General features: G+C 38.2%; 1 protein-coding gene across 12 annotated transcripts in view; it reads right to left on the minus strand.

The window, feature by feature from the left end:
* Nucleotides 1-26162, minus strand: part of afdna (afadin, adherens junction formation factor a) — a 121030-nt gene that overhangs the window by 12855 nt on the left and 82013 nt on the right. For all 12 annotated transcript variants that reach the window (XM_041252563.1, XM_041252561.1, XM_041252559.1 and 9 more), the window contains 13 exons: nucleotides 24873-25018; nucleotides 22587-22681; nucleotides 19688-19953; nucleotides 18031-18174; nucleotides 15914-16112; nucleotides 15397-15500; nucleotides 14126-14206; nucleotides 3757-3822; nucleotides 3453-3526; nucleotides 2933-3051; nucleotides 1186-1383; nucleotides 618-709; nucleotides 243-434 (listed from right to left, as the gene is read on the minus strand). In XM_041252563.1, the coding sequence (XP_041108497.1) occupies nucleotides 243-434; nucleotides 618-709; nucleotides 1186-1383; nucleotides 2933-3051; nucleotides 3453-3526; nucleotides 3757-3822; nucleotides 14126-14206; nucleotides 15397-15500; nucleotides 15914-16112; nucleotides 18031-18174; nucleotides 19688-19953; nucleotides 22587-22681; nucleotides 24873-25018 (1776 nt within the window). The remainder of the gene's footprint in view (nucleotides 1-242; nucleotides 435-617; nucleotides 710-1185; nucleotides 1384-2932; nucleotides 3052-3452; nucleotides 3527-3756; nucleotides 3823-14125; nucleotides 14207-15396; nucleotides 15501-15913; nucleotides 16113-18030; nucleotides 18175-19687; nucleotides 19954-22586; nucleotides 22682-24872; nucleotides 25019-26162) is intronic.

A 26162-nucleotide genomic window follows, 5' to 3' on the forward strand; every position in this document is an offset into this window, starting at 1 on the left:
TTTTTTGCAGTAACCTCTTACTGTAATGTCTCCAGTTGTTTCTAAGAGGGGCTCCATTGAGGGCATTGAAAACAGACGGCAGAATGACTCTACACCTGCTATGGACAGCATCCTCCAAATGGGTTAAGAATATTTTTATACAGCAGACTTGACTATCACCTTGTGAATTTGAAATGATCAGTGCTTGTATTCTCGTAAGACAGGGACTCCACATTCCAAGTGTCCTACAGTCTTGCCTTTACCTGAATGGACATATTGCTGGAGTGATGATCGTCAGGCTGGCCTGGGGGTCTGTCCCCATAGTTCTGCCACTGCTGCTCAGGACCAGGGCCCATTCTGTCCTGGGATTTGGAGGCAGGGAAAGTAAAGTAATCCCTCGTGTAGGTCTGGGTAGGGATTGGATACGCTTCGGGTCGTGGCGAGGGCTGCTGTTCCTGAGAAAAAGGACAATAGTTTAGTCGGCTGTGCATATTGGCCTAGCTTGGACTTTAAGCTTTTTAAACGTTTCATTTGACGTGTATACTGTTGTGGCCAGATAGTTATCAGGGACTGACCCCAAGAGTTCATTTTAAGGTCAAAATGTGATTTGTGGGAAGTTTCTACAGATCTATACATACATCAGTGCAAAGGTTTCCAGTTGAGACGGATGTGATTTTTGACGTTGGGCCACCTGAATAAACAGTCTTTCCTCCTGGACTCTGAGCCTGGTCTGTAGAACAAATTAAATAAACAAGTGTTAAGTAGCGTTGGAAAATAATAAAAGCACACACACCCAAAGGCAATCCATTATCTCAGATAAACCTTTACAGCAGTATCTTGAAAAGAAGCCCATTATGACAACATTTTTCAGTTTCGGTGTCTTTTTACGTAATATCAGTACATAAGTCTGATGAATTGTCCAGGATACTTTAATTCCACTGAGCTGTAACCAAAAATTCCTCCTCCTTGTGCTCACAATCCCTATCCATGTATAATAAAATTTAACATTGTATTTCTTTAATTAATACAATTTGGAAATTAATATCTTTGAAGTATTGGCTGAGTATTAATAGTAACAAAAACACAGACAAATATCATGCTTCTTTCAAGCTGTGGATAACAAAATGCCCTTTTACAGATTTATATGAATGGTGCAACCATTCAGCCGTGGCAGGAACCTTGCTTAGGTATTGCTATCTCACTTACTGGCAACATTAGGACTAGAGCGGTGGTCGGCCCTGTTCTTAAGTAGTCTCTCCTCTCCTGACGTTTTCTTTGGTTCAGGGGGCTCCCCCCATGACGTCTGTGGACTCTCAGGGGAGCCGTTCTGTGCGGAGTTATTGTAGAGCTCAAAGCCTTCACTCTTTGGTCTGGGTTTTCCTGAGCCACGGCCACGGTCTGAAGCTAAAGGGAATGTAAAAAAAAAACAATAAAATCAATCAAACACAAACTTGCAACCTGTTGTTTTCCAGTATCTAGAAGGGTTTACTTTCAAGTCCTATGTCAATCCCTTGCTCAACATTTTTCTACCCAGTTTGAAATTCCCAGTGCAAATCATGTCACCTCGCCGCTGCACTCCATTACCATCAGGAGGACTGATGATCTATGGGAAACTTTCATTCCCTCTTTCAAGTTGGTTAACACAGGAGTCAAGGGTAACTTACAAATGACAGCACAGCCCCCCAGCCAATACTAGGAGAAGGGCTGGGACAATGCATTGAATCGTTGGAATAACCATTAATGGATAAAATAACCATCAGCGTTTGAAAAACAAAAAAAACCCACCCATCTCTCAGTTCATTAATAAAATTTTAATCTACACGTTTATTCCTTGCCTTTCCTCTGGTTCCTTCAAATAATATTTATAAAAAAGCCCACTACACAGCATGTATGTTTTCAGAGTAAGCTTGACAAATAAACACAGACTGAGTGAAGGTCCTGATGAAGGGGAGGCACTGTCTTTTACAAATTCATCTGATTCCAGTTACACAGAGTTTGAGATAAGCTATTGTGTAATGTGTCTCAGCGATTTTGTGTATATCAGCTGAATGACCCACGTAATGAGGTTATGCACGTTACTGCTTTTTGTGTCATTTTTTGACCCCTGATTTTGCCATCTGCGTTTCCTATCCGAACAGGCCAAAGCCTGTGTGTCTGAAGCACTGTCTGTCCAGACACACTTTCCCAACCTAGCAGCCTTGGCAAAGGGCATGTTAAGCATCCCTGCAGCATCGGTCCTGAGCGAGCGTGGGTTCAGCAAAACAGGGACAGTTGTGAACAAACTCTGTCGTTCTTTGAAACCGGAGAATGTTTCTGAATAAAAGCAGAAAAAAACCTCTGGAGAGCACAGACTTTACTATGTTGGACTTGTAAATAGTTATTCTTGTGTTCCCTGTTGGAGTGTTTTTTTTTTTCTCCAATCCAGTCGCTGTCAAGACATCTTAAGTTAGACAGTAATATTTTTTATGTTTTATTAACTTGGTGGGGGACCTCGCCGACAGTGTTCAACTGGAGAAGCGTTCACTTTTCATAATTAGATTTGATGAAAATAGATGTACTTATTATTTACAAGTTTCTTTTGCGTTACGAAGAAACGATGCATCGGGTCTTTATGAAAACGATACATCGATAGCAAAAAAAAAAAAACTCAACAACTATCGTCCCAGCCCTAACTAGGATTCAAACAGCAATCGCCTGATCATATGACTCACCCTGCACTGCGATAGTGCCTTAACTGGATGAGCTCCTGGGGCCTTTTTTGTTGAGCCTTTTGATTCCTACCTCCTATACATCTGTTTGTTCAAATGGCAATCCAATCCAATGTGATCACTTTGGAGAAAGACCCATGTAATTAAAGAATTGCACATTCTAATCTATCTATGTAGGTGGCCAATTACAAAACTCTCCAGTATAGCCCACAGGAGAAATTAAAAGGGAAACAAATAGCTCTTACCTCTTTGCATCATAGGGGACGGTTGGTTAAGCAGCGTGGCCAATCCATGGTAAATTGCTCCCTGTTTTGCTACTTCTAGTGTTACTACTGAGCCTGTCCGTGTCATCAATTCTGCAGCCCTAAAAGCAGAAAACAATAGTGGGTTTCACAGTCCTTCAGCTCCCCAGTCTTTAGATTTATAACCCTTGCAGTTCCTCAGCTTGTTTTGAGAAGTACGAGGAGGCAGTAGAAGTCTACTCGTATAATAAACGCAGGACACCTTATACGCGTCTATTTTATAATGAGTAGCTTAGTTTGTGAAAATGGGAGGCACAACCATTACTCTTTATAACCAGTTAATGGTTGCTAAATAAGGTTTGAATGAGGTGGTGCTTTGTTATCCCCTCAATTAAGTCACAGTAAAGATGTTATTATACTTTATGATGTGTCCAAATGAATATATCTGTAAAATTATAGTAATACTTTACTTGAAACAAGAAGAAATTTCAAGTCTTTTCTCTCTTTTTTAATTTTTTTTTACCTTTCTTGGGACAGGCCCACTAAGCTGCGTCCATCTACACTGAGCAGCTGATCTCCTGCTGCAAGACGGCCGTCCTGCAGAAAAAAAAAAAACAAGTGTTAAACCCTAGCATTTTTTAAATATACATATATAATTTCAACTTGCTTTTTGATGTCTCTTTTTAATTAAAAAAAGTATATTAGTAAGCATACATCCCAGTCAGTTGTAAATACATCATTTGAGCTGTCAGTGTCATGAAGGAGAAATGTTTTTTTTTAAAAAAAAGTAAAAACAAAACTGTGCAACTTATTTTTTCCCTACTTACTATATCAGCCGCTCCTCCTTTTACCACAGATTTGACGTAGATTCCCAGCTTCTCCTGCCCAGCACCCTTAGGGAAGAAAGCAGTGGTTCAATCAAAACATGCAAAATGATCCAGCTAATGTTGAAATTCAGGAAGGCAAACAGTTTTTCTTGGACCTTATAACCATGGTAAAGGAAATCTAAAGTAGCTAATGGTCCCCTTTTGGTTTACTTTAACATTCTTATTTATAATGTGTATTGTATGTCTTGCCTGTTCCTTTCAAATTAGGCCCCTCTCTCTATTCTGAGAAGGAAATGTAAAGCCTTTTGGGGATAACTTATTATACAACAGAAGCAATAACCACAGCTTGTCCATCAGTTAGATGGGGGTATTTCCTGTCCTCTTTGCTGACAGGCTGGATAGCATTTTTAAGCCAATAGTGCCCCCCACATTTGTAACTGTTAATTTGTTTACTAGGTTAAGTAAATCTCTCTGGCCCAGCTGATATATTTCAAATAAAGTATTTTCACCTCCGTTTATAAACCGGCCTTTGTACTTGGTTTTATCACAAGGCTTATTTTGCATTCTTGTCTTAAGTAACAGTTTTCCAATAACTGAAGAGATCTGTGGAACAAAGTGTCAATGACCCTCACTTTCCACCAGTACTCCAGATGTAAAACAACGGTACAAAGACAACACTGCCATAGTCTTGAAATACAATATCTCAAATCACATTGAGGGTAAGTGCTTTGTTCCACAGATCTCTTCAATATGAAACTTTCTGACAAACAAAATAAATAGAAAAAGTATACACATTTATTAAAACGAATGTTTAAAGTTACAGACATTTCAGACTTATAAACAACCTCTATTCATTACCCTGAGGTTCTACTGTAATTGATGAATTGTCCATAATTTTATGTGTAACAATTGAATACATATATCTGCCCTACCCATATATTTTGGTCTAGAAGTTTAGATCAATGCTTATACCATTCAACAAAAAAAATAAAATATAATATTAATAATTTGGCAGTCACTCACTCAAATCTTTACCAAATGCACACATGAAAACCCCCGGGAGACCAAATATTTTTTAACAGATGTTTTAAAAGAATGTATTAATTTAGAGCCGGCATAAAAAGTGAAGGGCACTGTACTAAAAAGTTTCAAGAATGTCTCCTTCCCAGGAAGTTTAACACTGTCTGTTAAGCTGAAACCAGATGGGGCTGCCCAAACTGCTGAGAGAATATGGCTATTTGTAGTCAATATAAATTTTACATGATGAAAATGCCCATCTAGAACCTAGACAGACCTGTAGTTACATTTATCCTGGCCTGCAACACCAATTAATACAAAAACACAATACCAGTTTTTCATCACAGAAAACTGCTTGGGTTCAAATGTTTTTGACAGAAAATGTGACTGGGAATAATGTAATTTGACAGCCTGCAAATGAACGATGACAAACATTTTGCTTAACCTACACTAACTATAGTTGTTTAGTAAACCCATAAACTACAGCAACCTAACAGAGTCAATGGATTAAGAGCAAAACTTGCTGCTCAATTCTGTCTTCCAACAACAGTAACTGTTGTATCAGTTTGGACACTGAGAGATCACTTGTCAGAAAAGCTTGGAATGAATGTGCAATTACAGCCTGGTTCCGAAACAGCCTGACGTGATACTACTCGATAAACACACTAGCCTCTCTGGCATCTTAGTTCTTTAGACTCTGTACACATGCACGGTTATGTTAATACCTCAGAAAATGTACATCTTAACATACAAGATTTTTAAAAAAAATTTCAGTGCCCCCCATCAGTGTGTGTCCATCCCTGTGTGCAGAAGTTCAGTGAATGAAAATGTAGGGCACTCTTCTTGCATTCCAGCAAACTTAAAGTGATACAAGAAATCTGCTGGCCAAAGTCAAACATGACTATTTTCAACAACACTGCGATGGTTTCCTCTTGTGGTTACAAATGCACTCCAGCTGGACTTAACTTTACAATTATTTTCGCAGAAACAAAAAAAGCCACAACTCATTTAGTTTAACGTTAAAACTAGTGTCTGAATCACGCTAGATGGGGTCTTGATGGTCTGTAATATCTTTGCCATTCCATGGTACTTTATTTGGAAGAACATGTTGATTGTTTACTTACTCTGTTTATATAGATCTCAACCCTCTGATCTGCTTCTATTGTGTTTAGTCTCCACTGCATTTGTCTTTTATCATGCTTTGTGTTCCCATATGGCATCCAGTTACTGTTGAAATATCTTAATAAACTGAATCAAAAGCAATCACAGGACAACACACTGAATAATTTAAAATGCATGTGTGCGTGTCTGTTATGCTCATACAGTTTAGTCTGGCTAATGCAGAATGTAGCAGTAAAACGGAAAATACACAGAACAGCTAATCGTCACATCTGTTTGCAAAGAACCCAGCTGCTGAAAAAAGGAGATTGGGATCAGAACACGGAAGAGGGGTCACTCGTTATTACCACTTTTAAAAGGTGGTGTCAGATGAGCTCAACAATAATGACGTCAACATTGTAGCTGTCTGTTTGGGTGAGATGTATGTCAAACAAAAGAAATTCTTTGATCATCAACTAAGGCTGACTGTTGTAACCACCAGACAGTTTGGGTACATGAGTCCAGTCACCAAAAGGGGCAGTCTGTAATATTATCTGCCTGAGAAAGAGGGGTTGCTCTGCGAGCAGAGTTCTACACAATAGGCTGCCACAAAAACAGTGCTATTTCTATATATTCACAGGCAAGTTCCAATAAACAGCCTGCATGCTTAAGGGTTGATAAATAATAAATGAAGACAGAAAATTTTTGACTAATTTAAACCTAGGCCTGTTCTTCCAAATACTATCCTCCTGCAAACCAGTTTATTTCCTTTGTAGAGTAGAAATAAAAAAGAAATAATTAAAAAAGTATGTATAGATTTTAAAACACAACAATTTAATCCCAATTCATCATCCGTTATATTTTAACTGAAGAAAAGCTTACTGGATGTCATAACATGATCTTGCTGCTGGTAGACTGCTGGAGTATAAAATCTAAAAAATAACATAAATTTAATAACATTGGACAGAACAAGAACAGTGAGCAAAAGCAACAGGAGCTCAGGGGTGGACTTTTATCATTTTTTTGTACAATTACAACCAGATTGAGCGAGAAAATTCTGAAACTGTGTTTTAATATTAAAGGGTCTTGGTTTGCCATTCTAAACTGAAATGCATCTAGTACAGTAGTCTCCGCATATAGGAACACCTCCTAAGAGAACACTTCGCCTAAGAGAACACCCTTGTGGCGAAACAGATTTTTCCCCTATCATAAATTTTACACCTAAAGGAACAGGAACTTCGCTTAAAAGAACACCTTTGGGGCACAACTTCATTCACAACTGATACAGTACTGTTTTGTAACATGATATCTCATCATCAAACTTAAATTCAAATGGTTTATTCATTCATGGTTTATTCAAATGTGATTTGTCATCGCAAGAGTGTCTTCAGACGCACTGACTGGTTTAATCTTTCCAGAACCACCATCATATCATTGCCTCATTTAGTATTCAGATTTCCACAAGCGCATCTCATCGCTACAAAATGGCATGCAAACAAACGGCAAAACATGTCGCTGTTTTCTCTTGCTACAAAGAGTTGGAAATTGTTCAAGAATTTTAGAAAAATCCTGAAATCAGACACAAGTCGCCGAGCAATTTGGTGTTTTGCGTTCTGGCGAGTTGCTTCACCATTCTGTTAAACAATTTTGTGCATGTCTTGAATATTGCTCCTGTACAGGTATTCATAATTAATCTAGAGCTGCTGCATCATTTTTTATAGGGGTGTTGTGTTAATTTAGTTTGGCAGTTAGTTTATTAATGTTTGTTTGTCTGTTACTTTATTATTATAGTTTATTAACATACACTTGCCTATTGCATTTTTCTTATTCTGTTCACTTCATATGTTGATGCACGTGCGTCATGACAAGTAATACATATTTATTGATTCATAGTGTGTCTGGTGGTCATCTCCATTTTAAAGAACACTTCGCTTGCCTCCCAAGAGGTGTTCTCTTAGCCCGAGACTACTGAATCTACAAGGTAGCCCATGTACTTTAAAGTAATTTTCTCTTTATGCAAGCTTTAATACAGCTGCCAACTTTCATCATTAAATTAAGGGTGAAACTCATTTTTATCAAACTCAGAAACAAGTTGTATTATTCTGCGACACAAATGAAAACCTTTAAAAACACTTGGAACTCTTCCTGGACTAGGACAGGATGCCCCCTTATTGGTAGCTAAAATTTATCCTCATGCTAACAGCTGTATTTATTGCAGCAAATATCGATAATTCTCAGACAATTCAAAAGAGCAACTGTAATGTAAGCACAGGAAATCAATACTGGGCTTTTGAAACAAATGGAAAGGAAAGTGCAAGGAAGCCCTATTAAAATCAGTCAAGAGGTAATCACTTTCTCAATAAAAGACAGAAAATCAAAGAGTGCATTTCTGTTGCAGCACCAGTGTAGACTCTCCATTTCAAAATCATTTCATCATCATTAATATTGTGGTAGAATGGTAAAGAAGAATGTTCCCTAATTACTGAACTTCAGTTTTGAACTAATATTGAAAGACTGCAGCAATTTTAATTTTTTTTTTTTTTTTTTTTTTAAATATTACTTTTAAATTTATACAACCTGGGTTACAAAAATAAATAACATAAAAGCATCTAAACCCAACCATTCACAAAAAAGACATAACATTAACATTTTAAAAAAAGGAACACACATACATACAACAGTGTAGCTCATTCAACGGCATACAAGTTTTCCATATCATCCAGTAGTACAGCAAGTTTCACTGCACTGTTCTGCTTCAGACTGCAGTCAGACAATAACTAACATGAAGTCCAAAGGTGGTCTCCAATGCACCTATTCTAACTGTGGCTACAATGGTGCAGAAATATGAGCCAGTACACACAGAGGAGGCTATTCAAGTGCTTACACTGGTACTGGAGACTATGACAGTTAGCCACTGTCTGTTCTGAATGGGCTGCCTGAGAAATGTACAGAGAATGCCCAGCTATAGAAGCTAATTTGTAGTGGTCACAGAGATTGCGCATCCAAACCTCAGCGTCCTTTGAAGGTATTTCAATAGTCACACCAACCTCTAATTTAGTGCAAATGCAGTTAGACAGACTGGCAGATATCAATACTGCACATGTTTATTGCTAATATAAAAAAGTACATTGTGCTACATAAATAAAAATACAAATCATGTGAAATATGGTAATAAGAACAGGCATGCTACTGTAATTGCAAACACATTTACAGCCATTTAACTCAGCTTAACTTTAACAAACGGGGGGTATACCAGTAGTGATTGAAACTCAGCCTTTTACTTGCGCTGTGGAGGGAGCGAGGGAGGGAGAGCAAGGCATTTTAACACCTTTTTACCTCCACCTCACATACCATAAAGACCATAGGTAAAAAACAGGGGCTGAATCTAAATTTGAAAAACCCACTACATGGGTATATTAAAACTGCATATCAACATTGCAATGCAGAATATAGCAGAACTGACAAAAACTTGATGCTAACAAAGAAAAGTCTCAAAATTTCTTGAGAACAGGCTTTGCAACATTTACACTCTCAAATTAGATGCAATAATCATTGATGGTGGGTTCAATATCCAATACAACACTGTGTGCATTATTTTATCAACTCACAAAATGAACACTGAATACACAAATTAAATTGAAATGTCTCCAAACTAGGTCAGAGATTTTTATTGTAAATGTTGTGCTGGAATATTTTAGGACGTACTGTGAGCAGATATATGGTACTATAAAATGTAACAATTTCATATTCATAATTAAAAATGATGTGTTAAAATGTTCAATGGTAGCTATGTAGGAATGTCTGGATTGGAGAAATATAAATCTGCCCTTCTATAAATAAAACAACAAAGCTATTCGGCTAAATGCAGCTTTGGCTTTGTCTATTGTAAATGCAGCTGGGACTTTTATGTGGGTCTTAGTTTAACTAGTGGTTTGTGGAAGAACTCCAGGGTGAAAAAAAGAAACGTCTTGCTCCCTTTCTGGAGAACGTTAGGGGGGCCAACTCTTTTTACAAGGAAGGAAGGAAAAGAACAAAACCAGGACAATCTGGATATTATTGACCAATGTATTTCCTGACTGATGAACATTAATAGGCCAAGGAGGAAATGAGAAATAAATGTTATTGTTTTAAAGTCGTCTTCGGTGGTTATAAGCTGAGAAAACATGCGTGCAAACTGACAAATAGAGAAAACAAAAAAAATTGCTCTTTTTCGTGGAGAAGTAGTGCCGCATGCTTTTTTGTGGTTGTTTTAAAGTACACTGTCATAGCATTCTGGAAGCGAAATATCTAAAATTGATTTTTTAAAATTGATTTATTTATTTATTTTAAATCACACTATCACAAATACTGAATCAATAACTTCAAAAACTTCAATTTAAAACAGAAAACTGTGACTTTAAAACAATTTATCTTGATGATTTCTACCGGAATACAGGCCTGATAATTTACCTAAAACAAAACTTTAAATTTTCCTCATCCAAACGCTTATTAAAAACAAGAAACTTGCTGCGTTGTTGTTGCAAAGTATTTTCAACAGGCACCTTAACTTGGGGTAAAAAAATAAAAAACACACAGCATTTCACACATTCTATTTAAAACAAACACAAACATTGCACTTATCACTAGAGGGAATGGACACATTCATCTCAGTACCACAACTGGATTTGACACCCCCACACTCTGGAAATAATTCTACTGGCACGTTTGTGAGGATTTTACTGTGGCCCTGTGAGTTCAGTACACAGGCTCTTTACACAAGTACACTAGTAAAAATGAGTTCTGGGTGGTGTAATTGATTTTCAAACTTACATACACAATAATAAAATGGTTCCCTCACAGTGCTACTGTAGATACTTTACTCAATCTTCTTAGCCAGTTCCTTGTCCTAAATGGAATCTGACACCACCCCCCAAAATAAATAAATAAATAAATACAGGAATGTATATGCAATACCTGTTGGATACCCATGTCAAGCTAAATCATGCTTAAAGCGTTTTAGAAATCAATATGTAGGCTACATACACACACACACTTTTATGTGGGTCTTAGTTTAACTACTGGTTTGTGGAAGAACTCCAGGGTCCCCTTTTGTCCACACACACACACACGCACACACACAAAGTGGAATACAATACAATAAGCACACACATATTGCAGAACCATTTCTCAAACCTCTTTTACAAAATTCCAGACAACACAGTGCAGTCAGTTTCTATTTCAAGAAACAATTTAACAAACGTTCGAGGAAAATTCACGTCACCCTGATTTATTTTTTTATTTTTTACAGACTGATTGGTAACTCATGCAGAGCAAACTGTGGTAGTTTTTTTCTTTTTGAATGTAAATTAAAACTCCTTTACACTGGCGAAAAAGCACACTCCCAACAAGACTAGGGATAAGAATAAGAAATCCCACCAAACAGAGGTAAAACTTCAAAACGAGAACTTTTTAAATGTGCGCTAATAAAGTGTCCCAGCCATTTAACCCTTTTTTTGTTCATACTTCCTTGCAATTACTTGAAAGAACTTCATGGGGGGAAAAAAATAAAAAATATTTTAAAAAAGCAGACATAGGCTGGCCTGGTTATTAAAAACATTTTCAAAACACTTTCCAAATGCCGACACCCATGTGCAAACATCAAGCATTGAAAAAAATCAAACCATACCTCTGCACACTCTTTCAAATGTAATGTCAGCTAGACCTGCTGCTAAAGCCTGCAGCTGCCAAGCAGGCACACACAACAAAAAAAACAAAAAAAAAACTTTGAACTAGCTTACCGACTCGCTTCTTCCAACAACGGAGAACCACATTTTGCTCCCCTTTTTATCACAACTGATCTTTCAGGCACAGAGGCTTATAAATCGCTACTGCACAGAGGGCTGAAAACAAAAAATAAAAAAGCTGGCTGCCTTGCTTCCAAGACACCAATCAAAATCATTCTTAGCTACGTGTTATGACACCATATAGCATGTATCAGCACAGGCCATATAAATACCATATTCAAACTCTTCCATAAAGTCAACAGAGCTGCTTTAGACTCTCGTTACTCCGCAACAGTTTCGTTCAACTTCCAAAGTTCTTCCCAGCTGTGTCGTTATCTGTACTTGTTATTATTTCTTGGAGGTTTAAAAGCCTGCCCATGAACGAGTACAAAAATAAAAAATAAAAAATAAAAAAGTGGCCCACCCGCCTACAACCTCCTTTGAAAATAACATTGGGCATGCGCTCCAGCTTCCCAATCATCTGGATTTCATTTAAAAAACGGCAATCGCAACGTGGAGCATCAGACATCAAAATATATACAGGGGGTTTAAGTGAGTGACTAAATTTACTGCTTAGCCTTCCACTTGAGCACAAAGCCATAAAGCAAAAGTAAACAAAACTTACACCAGGCTGACAGCAGGAAAACAGCCTCTGACCTTAATTCATTAACATACAGATACATGAATAAGTAAAATACAAAACACATACAAAAACACCGTGCTTCTCTCTTAAAAAGAACATAATAAAAAAAAAAGAAAAGCACTTCAGTGAGTGACTATGCCCTGAGTAACTTTGCAAAGACAACCCATACTATAATAATTAAATATTCTCATGTTTATAAACCATACTAAAATAAGTTAAACAGTTATACAGGGGCATACCTAAGATTAGATGGTTTTGAGTGGAGTTAAGTTTGCAGTGTTGAAAGTCAACACACAGCAGACTACAGCACAGCTTAGTAAAATATTCACTAAAAAACAAATGACACAGTATCTACAAAAGAGTTAATATTTACCAACTGAGAGGGCTCATGTGACCATCTGTCCGTTGGGAACTGATCAGAGAGCTATAAAAAATGATTTTACGCAAGTCACAAAACAAACAGTGATTATATGGTGCTGGTTCAGTCAGAAAGACATAGACATATGGATAGATATAGCAGCTCAGTGCAGTCCATCGTACAGAAATGGGAAAAAATACGAAACTATCTCCACACTGCCTAGATCAGGCCGCCCCTCTAAACTTAGTTGCCGGACAAGAAGGGCACTTCTTAGGGAAGCTATTGTGAGACCAACTGTGACTCTTCATGAGTTACAGAAGTCAGTGGCTGCGATGGACAATGATGTTCATGTATCAACAATCTCCAGGAAATTCTATAAAAAGGGCCTTTATGGGAGAGTGGCAAGGAAAAAGCCCTGGCTTAAAAAAAACCATATCCTTGTCGACAGAGAGTTCGCAAAACATCACCTAGAAGATACTGCAGTTATGTGGCAGAACGTCTTGTGGTCTGATGAGACCAAAGTGGAACTTTTTGGCCTGAACGCTAAGCAGTATGTGAGGCGCAAATCAAACACTGCACACCAGCCAGGTAACACCATCCCCACCGTAAAGTATGGTGCTGGTAGCATCATGTTATGGGGATGCTTTTCAGCAGCAGTGACTGGCAATCTTGTCAGGATTGATGACAGGATGAATGGTACACAATACAGAGAAATCCTGGATAAAAACCTACACCCCTCTGCCAAAAAACTCAAACTGAGGAAGAAGTTTGTCTTTCATCAGGACAATGATCCAAAGCACACTGCCAGAGCAACACTGGAGTGGCTTAAAATGAAGAAAATAGATGTCATTGAGTTGCCCAGTCAGAGTCCTGACCTTAATCCCATTGAAAATCTGTGGCAAGACCTCAAAATTGCTGTCCATCACCGTTCCCCAACTAACTTGACACAGCTTGAGCAATTTTGCAAGGAGGAACGGGCAAATATTGCTCAATCACGATGTGCAAAGTTAAGAGAGACTTATCTGAAAAGACTACTGTCTGTAATAGCTGCCAGAGGTGATTCAACCAAGTAATGACCCAGGGGGGGTGAAAACTTAAAAAAATTATGACATTTCAGTTTTTTAATTTTTATTATTTTATTGTTTACTATTTTCTTTGTTTTTGGGGGGGGGGGGGGGACTCTGAAGAAGAATATATATCCTACTACAGCAAACATTACATTCAGAGTTGATTAGAATAGTTGCTTACTGTGCGATCTAGCTCCCTCCTCTTATTAATCAAACTCAATGAGTTAAAGATGAGCCCCACCCCACCTTTAGTTCTTTACTAACTTAGCTGGCACGAAAAACAGTTAGTGCACCATTACACATCCCATTAAAACAACAACTAGCAGTCCAACTTCAAGTAATTTGAGGCAAATTACTTGGCCCTCAGAGACACTGGGTACAAACATGCCCTTATTTAGAGTTCAGATTATAAAAAGCATCTTACCTTTGCAGCCACAATACTGAGACCCATTCCATTGTGCTTCTTGAGTGTCACGGTCACAATTTCCGGATCCTTCGGCATGGGCTAAAGAAATCAGTATATTTAAATTAACCCACTAGCAACTGACAGGGTGAATCAGCAGGGGCAGGAGAATAAAGGACTAATTCCCCTCTAAAGGCTCTAATTGTAGTGTTTTTTTTTTTACAATAATCCCTTTAATATCTTGTATTTAGCTGCATGTAAATCATTCCCCAGAAAGTAAATAAGAATTGTGGGCGTGTGCCGAGTGGCTGATGTTAAACAGGGAGGACGCCCAACCAAGCATTCAGTTAAAAGAAACAAATATTTTATTTGTGAACAAAAGTAAACTTTCAGCAAATAACTATTTAAACTGATCCTGGATAAAAAAAAAAAAAAATACAAAAAAAGTAAATATTGGCCAGAAAACACAACACTTCTATACCTAAGCTACCACAGTGTTCAAATACTAACCTCCAGCCTACTCCTCCTCATACTGACCTCTTTTATACCTTATCTCAGGTAGGTCCCTCCCCCAGCAAATCCATTACTGGGCAAATACCCATAATAATTAAATACATGAATCCAGTATTATTATTATTTATTATTATTATTATTATTATTATTATTATTCCAATAATAATGCTTCACTTCACATTCATTTAAATATAAACTCAATCTTACCGTTTTTAAATTTACCAATATTAAAATAGGGTTAAGCAAGATTAAATGTCCCTCTATGGAAAAGGTAAGCGCGGCCCCAAAAGAACAACGCATATCAAGCATGAGCCTCAGGCACGCAATCCCCCACAGACAACAGCCGGGCACAGAGAACAAGCAGACGTGCACCACCTGTGCTCCCTGAATCCAATGGTAAGCACTACAACTAATTGTTATCAATCTTAAAACTAATAACCCATTTATGTATAAGCATTTTTATTATCAATGAATACTTAACAGATACAAGTTCAATTTACTAGCAGTGTGCACCCCGCTACCCAAAATGATACACTGCACTTGAAAAAACAACAACAAACGTATCTATTAAACATACAGATTTCATTCTTCTGCCATTCCCGATTCCTGAGAAGCAGACACATACAGATTGAATACACATTCATTTATGGGGTAGTTTTATCTGTCCATTTACAAAAAGAAAGTTAATCATTTCGTAGTTTGCAGTTTCGTTTTTAAAACTACTATGGGCGGAGAACCGCTTTCGTACGTTTCTCTATCACAACAACTAAAACACCTACCAACTCAGTGCTGTCAGTGGAAAAGTGATTTTCATAGTCGGCCCCTTCAAAGTACATGGTCCAGGTGCCTGGAGAGCGAGGGTGAGGTGTCAGCCTGCAGTAGCCTGTAGGAAGTACAAAACACAGGTGTGTCCACTGATAGCTCAAGCTGGTGGTCATAAAAACAAGGAAAAACGAACATACTGTACATACCTGCAGCAGCAGTGTACCCAGTGATACATAACCAGAAAGGGCTTGCCTGAACCTTTTGACTGCCACACAGACGGAATGCTTCCTTACTGTACAGTAAAATTGGCACTTTTACATTGATCTATTCAAATCTCCGTTAAAGTGTGTTACCAACACTCTGGTGTAGTGGTAACTTTTAGATTCAGACAGGAAATCAGAAATCTAGGGAGCTAATGACTGTATGTGTTGTCAGTTTCAAAAACAGTGCTGTTGAATCTTTATACCCTTAGTTGCAAAGTCAGAATTACAGCATATATAATCTTGCAGCCACAGGGACTGAAGCACTTACCTCTCTGACACAGGGGCTCCAAGAACTCCTGGAAGCCGTTGGGAATGTTGCGGACGACATCACATGAGTAGCCGTCTTCGGGCAAGAGGAAAGGCAGCTGCAGATCTGGGTCCTCCTCCAGCTGGACCTCACGGCCGTCACTGCGGGCAAGCTCATCTGCCGTGTTCTCGGCCACTGCCACTACATTCTCTATCAGGTCCTACAGGGAGGGAGGGAGGGGGAGAGAGAGGGAGAGAGAGAGAGAGAGAGAGAGAGAGAGAGAGAGAGAGAGAGAGAGTGCTTTGAGACTAAGCAGGAACACAAAGCTTTCTATTTACACACATGAGAATGGTAGCAACAAGAGAAACCACCATGTGATATTCAGGGTGGTTCTACAATGGAGACGAGCAAAGCAAGCGACTGCAGCAAATGTTTTATCTACATCAAAAGGTGAACATTTTAGCAGAAACTGTCATGTGAGTCTGTCCTTTTCTCCCCCGCTGTTTTCCCATCCAATCCCACAAACGATATAAACGGCCCATTCACAACACCACTCACACAGCACATAGACTGCAGAATGAGCAGTCGAAGCCAACACACACCCAGGAGAGGCCCCGCTGACAGGAGGAAGAGGTAAAACACACACACAATCACACTCGCAATAATACAACATAATACACCCCTGACGCCGACAAAACAGTACACAAACAACTATTTACATAATCTCCCCTTCTCGTCCACCTGCTTCTACAGTCAAAACAGTCCATACTGCATTAAAGCTGTTGCAGGTGGGGTTTATCCTGCAACTGGGGTTGGGCCAGAGGTTGGGACTGAACCTGGGGCTGTGCCTGGAAATAGGGCTGAAGCTAATCCTTGATGTGGTTTTGTAAGTGGGTTGGGAACTGACTTTGCTTCTGATTGGTCCGTTTCACTATAGGTGACTCACTACTGGCGGGAAAAAATAGACCACATTTTCTTGTGGAGTCGCTCGCAGTCGACACTTGTGTAGACACACCCCTAGATTTCAGTCACTTCTAAATTATTCACTTGCATCGCTCATGTCCAGTGTAGATCCACCCTTATACCATGTCTTTGGAAATGAATTCCCATTGGATATCAACACATTACCAGAAAGCCCTAGAATGCTATTTCATATCAGAGGCCTAGCTATGAAGGTCAGTAACTGGTCACATCCAATATTGGAGAGAAACGGACAGGCCACCAAAAGAAGGGCACAACATTCCTTGGTCATGAACCTGCAGAAATTAAACAACTTCATGCAGCTTGTGCATATTTCATGGCATGACAGGGAGTGGGGTTGAACTAACAAACACTGGTTAAAAACACAATCAAATGGAAAAATCAGTCAAATTCGAGTGTTCATTTTTTCTAATTATTGGAGGATATATTTGTGCCCTGGGGTTCAAACATATACCGTGATCTGGATACAGCTGCATGACAGTGAAGAGTTCTCATTGCAGCTGACTTGCAGAGTGATCTCAGAAATTACAGCCTGCTGGTTGTTGTTATATGTTAGTCAAAGGCTGCTTATGATTTCAAATGCCACCACTAAGGGGAATCAAAACTAACAAAAAACCCATCTTAAAACTCAGCATCTCTGTGATTGTGGTATAAGTGAATGTTGCCGTTGCCACATATGTACCCCTCATTTTGCAACTGTAATTTGTATACCAAACAGTAGACGGTGTGGTATTTCTGTGAAGGATGGTTCTTTATAGTGGTTTTATGCATAACCACTGGGAAACCATTCACATGCATCTCCCAGTGGTATGTAAACATGTTTGTGACAAACAACTTTGTCAAGGCTTCTTCTATACAGCGCATTGAAGTGTGTCAAGACTGTTTGACCTCGAATACAGAGCCCTCAGTCACAGCTGTAGAAACTGTTCTCAGGCAAAGCTCTAGCAATAGTTCAGTCATAAACATTCAATAGCATGCAGCATTTATGAAAATGTTCCTGTAGGTGGACACATATATATTTATATAAAAAAATAAAAATCAATCCCTAGATAGAAATGTGTTGTCAAGCATGCAGGGGGAGTAATAGGCAGGTTTAATTTCTCTAGTGTATGAATATCTGTTATTATTTAGATGTGTCACTGTTTATTTGAACTTACAGGAGGAATGTACGGCTCATCTGGGGCACAGTGGTAATTCTGGAGCAGAGCCTGCAGCTGTAGAGAATTCAGCTTGAAGCAGGTATTGTTAATGTTAGGAACGTCCTGCATGGAATATTTGTCCATGGTCAGTAGTGTTGTTGCCTAAAGGAAAAAAGAAAAAAAAAAGTTAAGCATTTGAACAGAACAAAGAACTGTTCCTCTAAATTTGAATACACCACCAACGAATGACCCCAACCGGCAATGTATGTTATATAGAAAAACATACTACATGTGGCAGGGCAAGAGCCTGCTGTGTAAATAGTGTGTGTGTGTGTGGTTTTGGCGATGGGTTTTAATAAAGTCTGATTATTTTGAGTCCATCACTAACAGAATCCATGTGCAGAACGTGGCTGGGTCAATCATGCCACACCACATGGTATGCAAAGGGAGCCAGACTCTGTTGGAGGAGTTTAGGAGAAAGAGGACTGTGACTGAAGGCGAATGCACAGCCTGACTGAAAAACTTGTCTTTGTGTCTGACTGGTCTTTGTTTAAACCTTTTTATTTTGGCTCTTCTTTGTTGTTGTAAACAAACTTACACATTAGAGCTTCACTGTAGCTTTCCTGACTCAAAGTCTCATTCCTGGTGCTATCCTGTTACATTACAGTATTCTATATCCTTACCATTGTAGGTTTCTTTTATGCAACACTAGTAATACTAACAGATGAATCGCCTCCCTCAAAGCCATGGGGATATTTTGGGGTAGTGTATTTTAATGTGGGTGTAAGAATCTGGTTATTTGAAGTCATTCGTTTCTCTGTATTCAAGCTGGCTTCAAGGCAATGGCATTCGAGCCCTCAAAGAGTTTATAATGGATCAAGCCAATGAACAGATGTAAAATAAAAATGTTGCAAGAAACTATTTAAGATGTGGTCAACCACACCTTTTTCTAAAATCGCTAACACAAAACACTCGGACATATAAAAAGTGCCACTGTTTCCATAGCAAATAGTAATGAACACCTTCATCTTGGAAAATATGAATCATGCACAAAAAAATAAAATCAAAGGAAAGACATTAATGGTGACTTAACAATACGAAAACTGAATTGGACAGTGAAACATGTAATAGGGTATAAATCTATTCATTACAAGATATTAATTTTTAAAGTGTAAAGAAAAGGGAGACTTCAGACATAACACAATCTTGCTATAATACAGTAGTTATAATAAAGCACTGTATTATTTTTAATGATGCACTTCACAGACTGTCAATTAAGTAAGAACGAAGAGGCTTAACATTTAAGCACATGTAACACTTTCTAAGGTTCATCCTGTTTGTGAATAAGCTTGATCAGAAATTAATAAATTGACAGCTTTGTAAGAATTAACAGCAGGCTACCAAAAAAAAAGTATTATACTCCAATAGTCCATTTTCACAAAAAACGAATGACGTAAAACATTTAGTAACACTCTACACTACCCGGTGTACCCAAATGAATTGTTTTATAACCTCCTTCTGTTGCAAGCAGTGACTGGAGCATGTCATTTGAGATATTCTAGAGCTCTGCTTTCAACTAAAGTAAATAGCAGGTTATGCTAATTAATACAGCCACGATATTTCAATGTGAAAGTGAACCAGCAGGGGGTTCCCTGCAGCTTTTAGAAGCACTGACCTGAACTATTCTGCTTAGGTGGCAGTCAGCTGCCAGCTCCAAGCCTTGTTTCTCGGCCCAGGCCTCGATATATCCTAGCTGCTGGCGGAGGATGGCCCCCCAGTAGTGGGAACAGAGCTCTGAGTCGGGCTCAGTCACCAGCTTGTTGAAAAGCCACATGTTGATGAAGTGGAAGAGTTGGGAGAAGAGCTGGATGGTGAGAGCGGCGTTCACTCGGCAACGACGCAGCAGCGACATGGCGCCTGTCAGGGTGTTCAGAACATCCTCTGTTAGGAAAAAAAAAAAAAAAGAATCATTTGAATAACTTCACTTTCTGTAATTTATATTGAATTACTGAGGGAAATGTAATAATTAGTTATTGCAGGTGTGCATAACTACAGATTTTATACTATTAAAAACTGGATGAAGGTTCAATGGCTTGCAGGTATGGTTTATTGGTCAGAAGTCATAGTTGAGACATGTTTAATGCAAGTAACATACCAGCTAAGTGTAATTATCAGAAGTTGCCACTAGAGGGATCCTTTTGGAATTCTAAAAATACCTACCAGCTCAAATTTTCTAAATTTTTCCATGAACAGAGAAACTTCATCATGTATAAAAGACTACGGCATGACATTTCATGCAAAACAGTAAGAAAAATGTAAGAAACTCCTGCTTGCCTGACGCAAATTAAATCTGATGAGGACTAGCTGATGTCTGTGTCTCAGTAGTCCTCTGGGCGAGTACTTAAAACAAATGTACACATAAACTCTAAAGTCAGTCTTGCGTTTAAAAAAAAAAAAAAAAAAAATGCAGTCAATTTTCTAATGTATTGTAGCAGTGGTGAATAAGCATTCATAATGCTTACAAAACAGTCACTCAGAACTGAAATCTCCCTTCATCTCCCCTGCAATGCCAACCCCACTTAATATGATGTTTACATTTGTGTTCTCCCTTTCTGGGGGATACTGGGCTTTTGATTTTACTGAAACGTGTTGCATCTTTGAAGTACCACCACCACCACAAAAAAAAGAAAAAAAAAAAAAGATGTCATAAGTAAAGCGGGCCAGTTTTATTAACGAGGTCAGGAAATAAGCCACATTTTAAAACTAATAAACAAACAATTACCATAATTAACTTTATCGTAATATGTTGCTTAAAACATAATACAAAATAGCCATAACAAAGTTGAGTTCTTAGCTATTAACAACAGTAACACGTTTGAAGTTTGGGACTCGCTGTCTGTAGCTTGGTGTTGTTTACATTATCGTCAGCATATTTTAAGTGATTGGAAGCTGAAATTACGTTTTTAAAAACACCCTTTTCTTACTATAATAGCAATACAATACACAGTAATAGCAAAACATTAAATGGCAGCTCTGACAAATCAGAAGGCGATCCTTCAAATCCATTGATACAAAGTCCCCCCGCTTTCTTGAGCAAATCTGCATTTCCCTCGTTGTTTTGTATTTTTTATGCTCTCATTAGAATCCAACCTAGTAAATTCAGTGTCCGTCAGTTCTGGCAGATTCTACTGTACTTGCTGAAGCGGTTTCTCCCACTGCTAATTTAAAAAATAAAAAATAAATTAAAATGTAGTCACCTAGCTAACAATCTTATCCGGAGGGCTACAGTGAAATATACTGTCTTTAAATTGGGACTTTAGCGAAGATCGTGTGTGTACGCGAGTAAATTAGTTATTGTAGGTTGGAATTGTTACCAGGAAGTTCCCGGTTCAAATCATGGCTCAGCCACTTACTCACTGTCTGTGACGCTGAGCAAGTCACCTAACCTCCTTGTGCTCTGTCCTACAACTGAGATGTAAAAACGAGGTCCTATTATAAATGACTCTGTAGCAGCAATTGTAGATGCATAATTCACCCCCTAGTCTCCAAGTCACTTTGGATAAAAGCATCTGCTAAAATGACTAATAATAATAATAATAATAATAATAATAATAATAATAATAATAATAATAGCTTCATGGTCGGTAAGGTGACACAGCTGAGAGAATTTTTCCTGTCAAACTGTCTAATACTGTCAGTTTCTCACCACACAGTACATTAGTCACTCAGTAATCTCTCAATAACAAGGTGCAAACAGGTGATTGATCTGATCTGTAGAAGCGTTTACTAAGGTGCCTTTGTTAAAAAATCTATATATTTATATAAATTTATAACAGTTTATTTTTTTAGGAAAATAAAGTTTAAGCCTGATATTTTTAGGGACCCCAGCTGTTGTTGATTCTAAAACGTAGGCACTTCACATAAGGACTAGCAGGTTTCAAAAGGTACTCGTCTTTTGGACTAGTACCACAGTTTTGTTAAGTTTCTAACCTTGCAAAAGGTTGTATTACCAATAAAAACTGTATAATGCTTAAGAGGATACATAAAGGTCCTAAGTGGTTACAAAAAAATCACAAGAGACAACTTAACTGGCAAAAGTCCAGAGCTTGTTACATCTGTTCCCACAAATTAAGTGGAGTGTTTTCCCTCTAAACCAGTCTGCAATGCTGAGTGAGCTAAGGTGTTTTTTCTATAATTACACCTGTACGAATTCAAAGCACCCATGTGGCATTTTTGTGACTGGCACCAAGCTGTGTTTGCATCTGCTCCATTTTCAAAGTACAGCACGCACACACTGTAATTTTAAAATCAGCATGCTTTAATTCAGCCTTTTTATAGCTTGAATCTATTAAGCTTGAAAAACCTAGATGGGTACAGTAGACAGAAAATTTTCCAAGTTTCTCTAATTTATATATTTTTTGCCATTTGAGTTGAATACGCTTTTACTTTTTAGAGTAACATGGGTCAGGGTCTTGGAGTTCTAGGTCCCTGAATTCAGTAGATTTGGCTCCATTTGGCACCTTGCAATTGATGTCTGCTGTTCCCCTTATTAAAGACCAATATGCACTTGTTACCTATTTTGGGTCGCTGTGGATTCTGCTCCTCTGGGTCCTCTAGGAATGCTGGCATGTAGTTGTTGAGATCAGACTGCAGACAGTGGACCAGGTACCTGGGGGGAGACAAACAGGGTTGACTGGATTTCAGCTGAGGAAGTGGCAGGATCTCTTGCTACTTCCTGACACAACAACAACAACCATGATGTGAAACAATCTCCAAGAATCGAAAAAAAAAGAAACAAAACGTCGAGCCAGTCAGTCAGTCCATTTTTCAATCAATACACAAGTATTCTCCTAATTTTTCACAAGCACTTAGACTTTGATGAAAAAGAGGTCAAACCCTGCTGCCTTTAATGACAGCAAGAAATCAAGCATTTCTTCACACTAATGCACCTGTCAACACTTGCCATTCACGCAGTACCCTGCACTACCATCACTGGTGAGCGCTCTTGTATTAGTCTGGAAGTTCACTCCAAGTCACAGTCATTTACGTGAGCGTTCTTGGAGATGGTGCAAACAAAAAAGATATGCTTTGCTAGTAAGGAGAGGATGCATAAAGAACTGTGAAGAAAAAAAGTCTCATTATTTTGCTTTAATTATTTTAGTTTGCCAGATGGGGTTGGCTGAAGCCCCATCTTCAGTAAAATAAGAAATATTGTGTCAATGTTTTTAAAGGTTAGGCTCTCCTTCTTCATTAACTGCATGATTAAAGCACAAGGTTAACATCACCAATATAATAACAGCAGCTTAATTGTGTTTCCTTGACAACCCTGTAAAGCTAACACCAACTCCATCCAGCACACCCTAGCCAAGAATAACAACTATTGTGTTGCAAACTTAGATTTAGGATAAATACCTTTGAGGATTTTGGGGGTGGAGGGTAACAATTCTGCCACTCAATGTTAGAACCTTTTGTTCGGATCAAAGGTGGATTTTAAATCAGCAGCAGAAAACAAATACAATTATAAAGACAAGACACTAGAGGGCAGCAAAACCTCGGATATGTTTTACTGCTAAGTGACCTACATGCAATTTGCAAAGGGAAAACATTTTTTACATGGAAACACATTCACATCTGAACATTTTAACAACTTGTACAGCAACTAGATTTGATGTTACTAAAACCACAGAGCAACAGCATATTGGATTAGAAATCCCCCTTAGAACTATTATAAAGAGTGACCACAATCAATTAAGTACACAAATTATTGGAGGTTAAGGGGAATTTTACATTGTTGTATCAAAAACCAAGCAAGAATAACATCATCAATTAACTTCCTGTGGTTTTAACAAGGGCGATGGCTGATGTTGGTAGAACTGGTTAACTCCAGATTACAAGTGGGTTAAACTTGTGCAAGTTTTAATATACTGGATATATGCACATATGACAGAGAAAGATACGTGGGCACTAAAACAAGAGCTTTGTAAATGTCTTTCTTGTACTTAGTATGTGTCTCTTAATGGCTTTGTGTGTAAAATAAATAAATACATCACCTAAAACAAAAAAATAGGACAAATTCTGAAATCTGAAAATAAAATCTAACACATTTCTAGATACTATATCTGCCTACAAAAATGTAACTTCAACATGGGTTTAGGGTAACATCAACGCAGGCATTTCTGATACTAAAGATAAGAGTAAGCATCAAAGTCTGAGGCCTCCTGAGAGGTGCACAAAGCTTCTGTTATGCAACAATGACATCAGCCCTCATGTCAGACAATGCTTAGCCCTGAAGAAAAACAGAGAGCCAAATAAAAAATATTACTGCAGCACCATATGTCTGCCCAATAACAGAAGCAGAAGCAAACAATTTGTCAAACCAAATCCCATTATGCCTCCCTGTACGTTGTAAGGGTCATCATTTTCCTTTAATGACTAGGAATGATAAAAGCAGATGGTTGAATTAATTGCTTTTATCACTAAACTGATTGCGCCATTTTGTGGAAAAAATATAAAATCTACATTTTTTAGAATTAGTGCTTGCAACATAGAGCCTAATATGACATTTAACATGCTCTGGTGGGTATGGACTATTCAGTCCATGGGATAATTGTTTATTGCAGGAATGAATTCCAAAAGCTAGAAAGCTGATTTGGCCTTAATTTGGGGACACAGCTATTTTTGTAGGGAGATACACAGTATCATCTTATTATCAGTAGATACTGGAACTGGAACAATTTACAATATACTGACATTTTTTAAAAATCTAATACATTTCAATTTTGAATCACATAGTAGTTTTAACCTGATGGAAACCAACATTAAAAAGCCCTATACCCTACAGTATACTGATGGTTTCTTACTTGAAGGCCATTTGTACTAAATGAGCCAAGACATCCTGAGCATCCAGTGTGACTCGGGTGAGGTCTTTATCCTGTTTAATGAAGTTGAGCAGCTCTGAAGCGTTTGCCATCCAGAAGGCAAGAGCTCCTGCAATATTCTTCTGTTTCTGTGGAGATGAAAGGCTGCGTTACAGACTGCATGAGTGCACTAGTGAAGGCACCGCCAGCATGAAACATTCCAGGGACAGACCAGCACCGCCATCTACCAAAAACCTCAGATACCAGATAAAATATCCACATATGAATCATTACAGGAGAGTTCAATACCTCCTGCAGACCGATCGGGAGCACTGTCAGGTAAGCGCTTGGTTTAGATTTAAAGTACCCAACGTATACTGATAATGACACCCGTCAAGAGGAGAAGAAAAAGTGTTGTCAACTAACTAAGAGTACCTGAAATCCCGGTGAATGGAATGCTCTACATATCAGAGCCTGAGTCAATGTGGTATTCTCTTTTTTGCTTTATTGACAAAACCCATAATAATAAAACAATTCAATGGTAATACATCAGAAGGATACATTGGGAGTCAAAATGCAGAACCACTTAAGTCAGAAAACTTTTAAAGTAGAGGTATCTTTCTAATAGTGGATGATTCATCCACTATAGTAATACAGGTTTAACTAACACAGGAAAACAAATATCCAGTGTGGATTCCAACCTGTAAAAATGATTCTATGCTGCTAAACGGTGTGCATTTGTTTAATATAACCCCTCTAACACTCCAAGCCAGTAGTTTTGGGTACTTTAGAAACCTTGCATCTTCTGACAGCGTGAAAAGAAACTGAACTAAATATGCTTTAACAATTTAAAAACGCTCAGATTAACTGAAAATAGCAGGTTTTTGTATTGAAAATTGCTTTAAAAATGATAATATACTGCACATTTAATGTCTTAATCATTTCTGATTCTTTCAAGCTTTTTCTAGGTTAGGATTATTGAGGCCAATGTTTTTATATTTAAATGTTTAAGCTGTATATTACTGTATCTGGTAAATCTGCATGTTAATGCCCCACTGCCAAACGATACACAGACTCTGGCTTTTTAAAGAAAAAAATCCAGCTCCTGAGTATGTGATACTGATCCATCCCTACATAGCCCCAGACCATATTATGCATACAAGATCCAAAAAGAAGAAGAAGAAACAGACACAATTAGAAAATAAAAAGCAAAATAACTTGGGTTGTGCCTCATCCACACTGAAGTGCATTAAGCAGAAGTACATGGAATGCTGATAATAAAGTTGCACAGTC

Source organism: Polyodon spathula, chromosome 6 (assembly GCF_017654505.1).
Source record: "Polyodon spathula isolate WHYD16114869_AA chromosome 6, ASM1765450v1, whole genome shotgun sequence".
NCBI lineage: Eukaryota > Metazoa > Chordata > Actinopteri > Acipenseriformes > Polyodontidae > Polyodon > Polyodon spathula.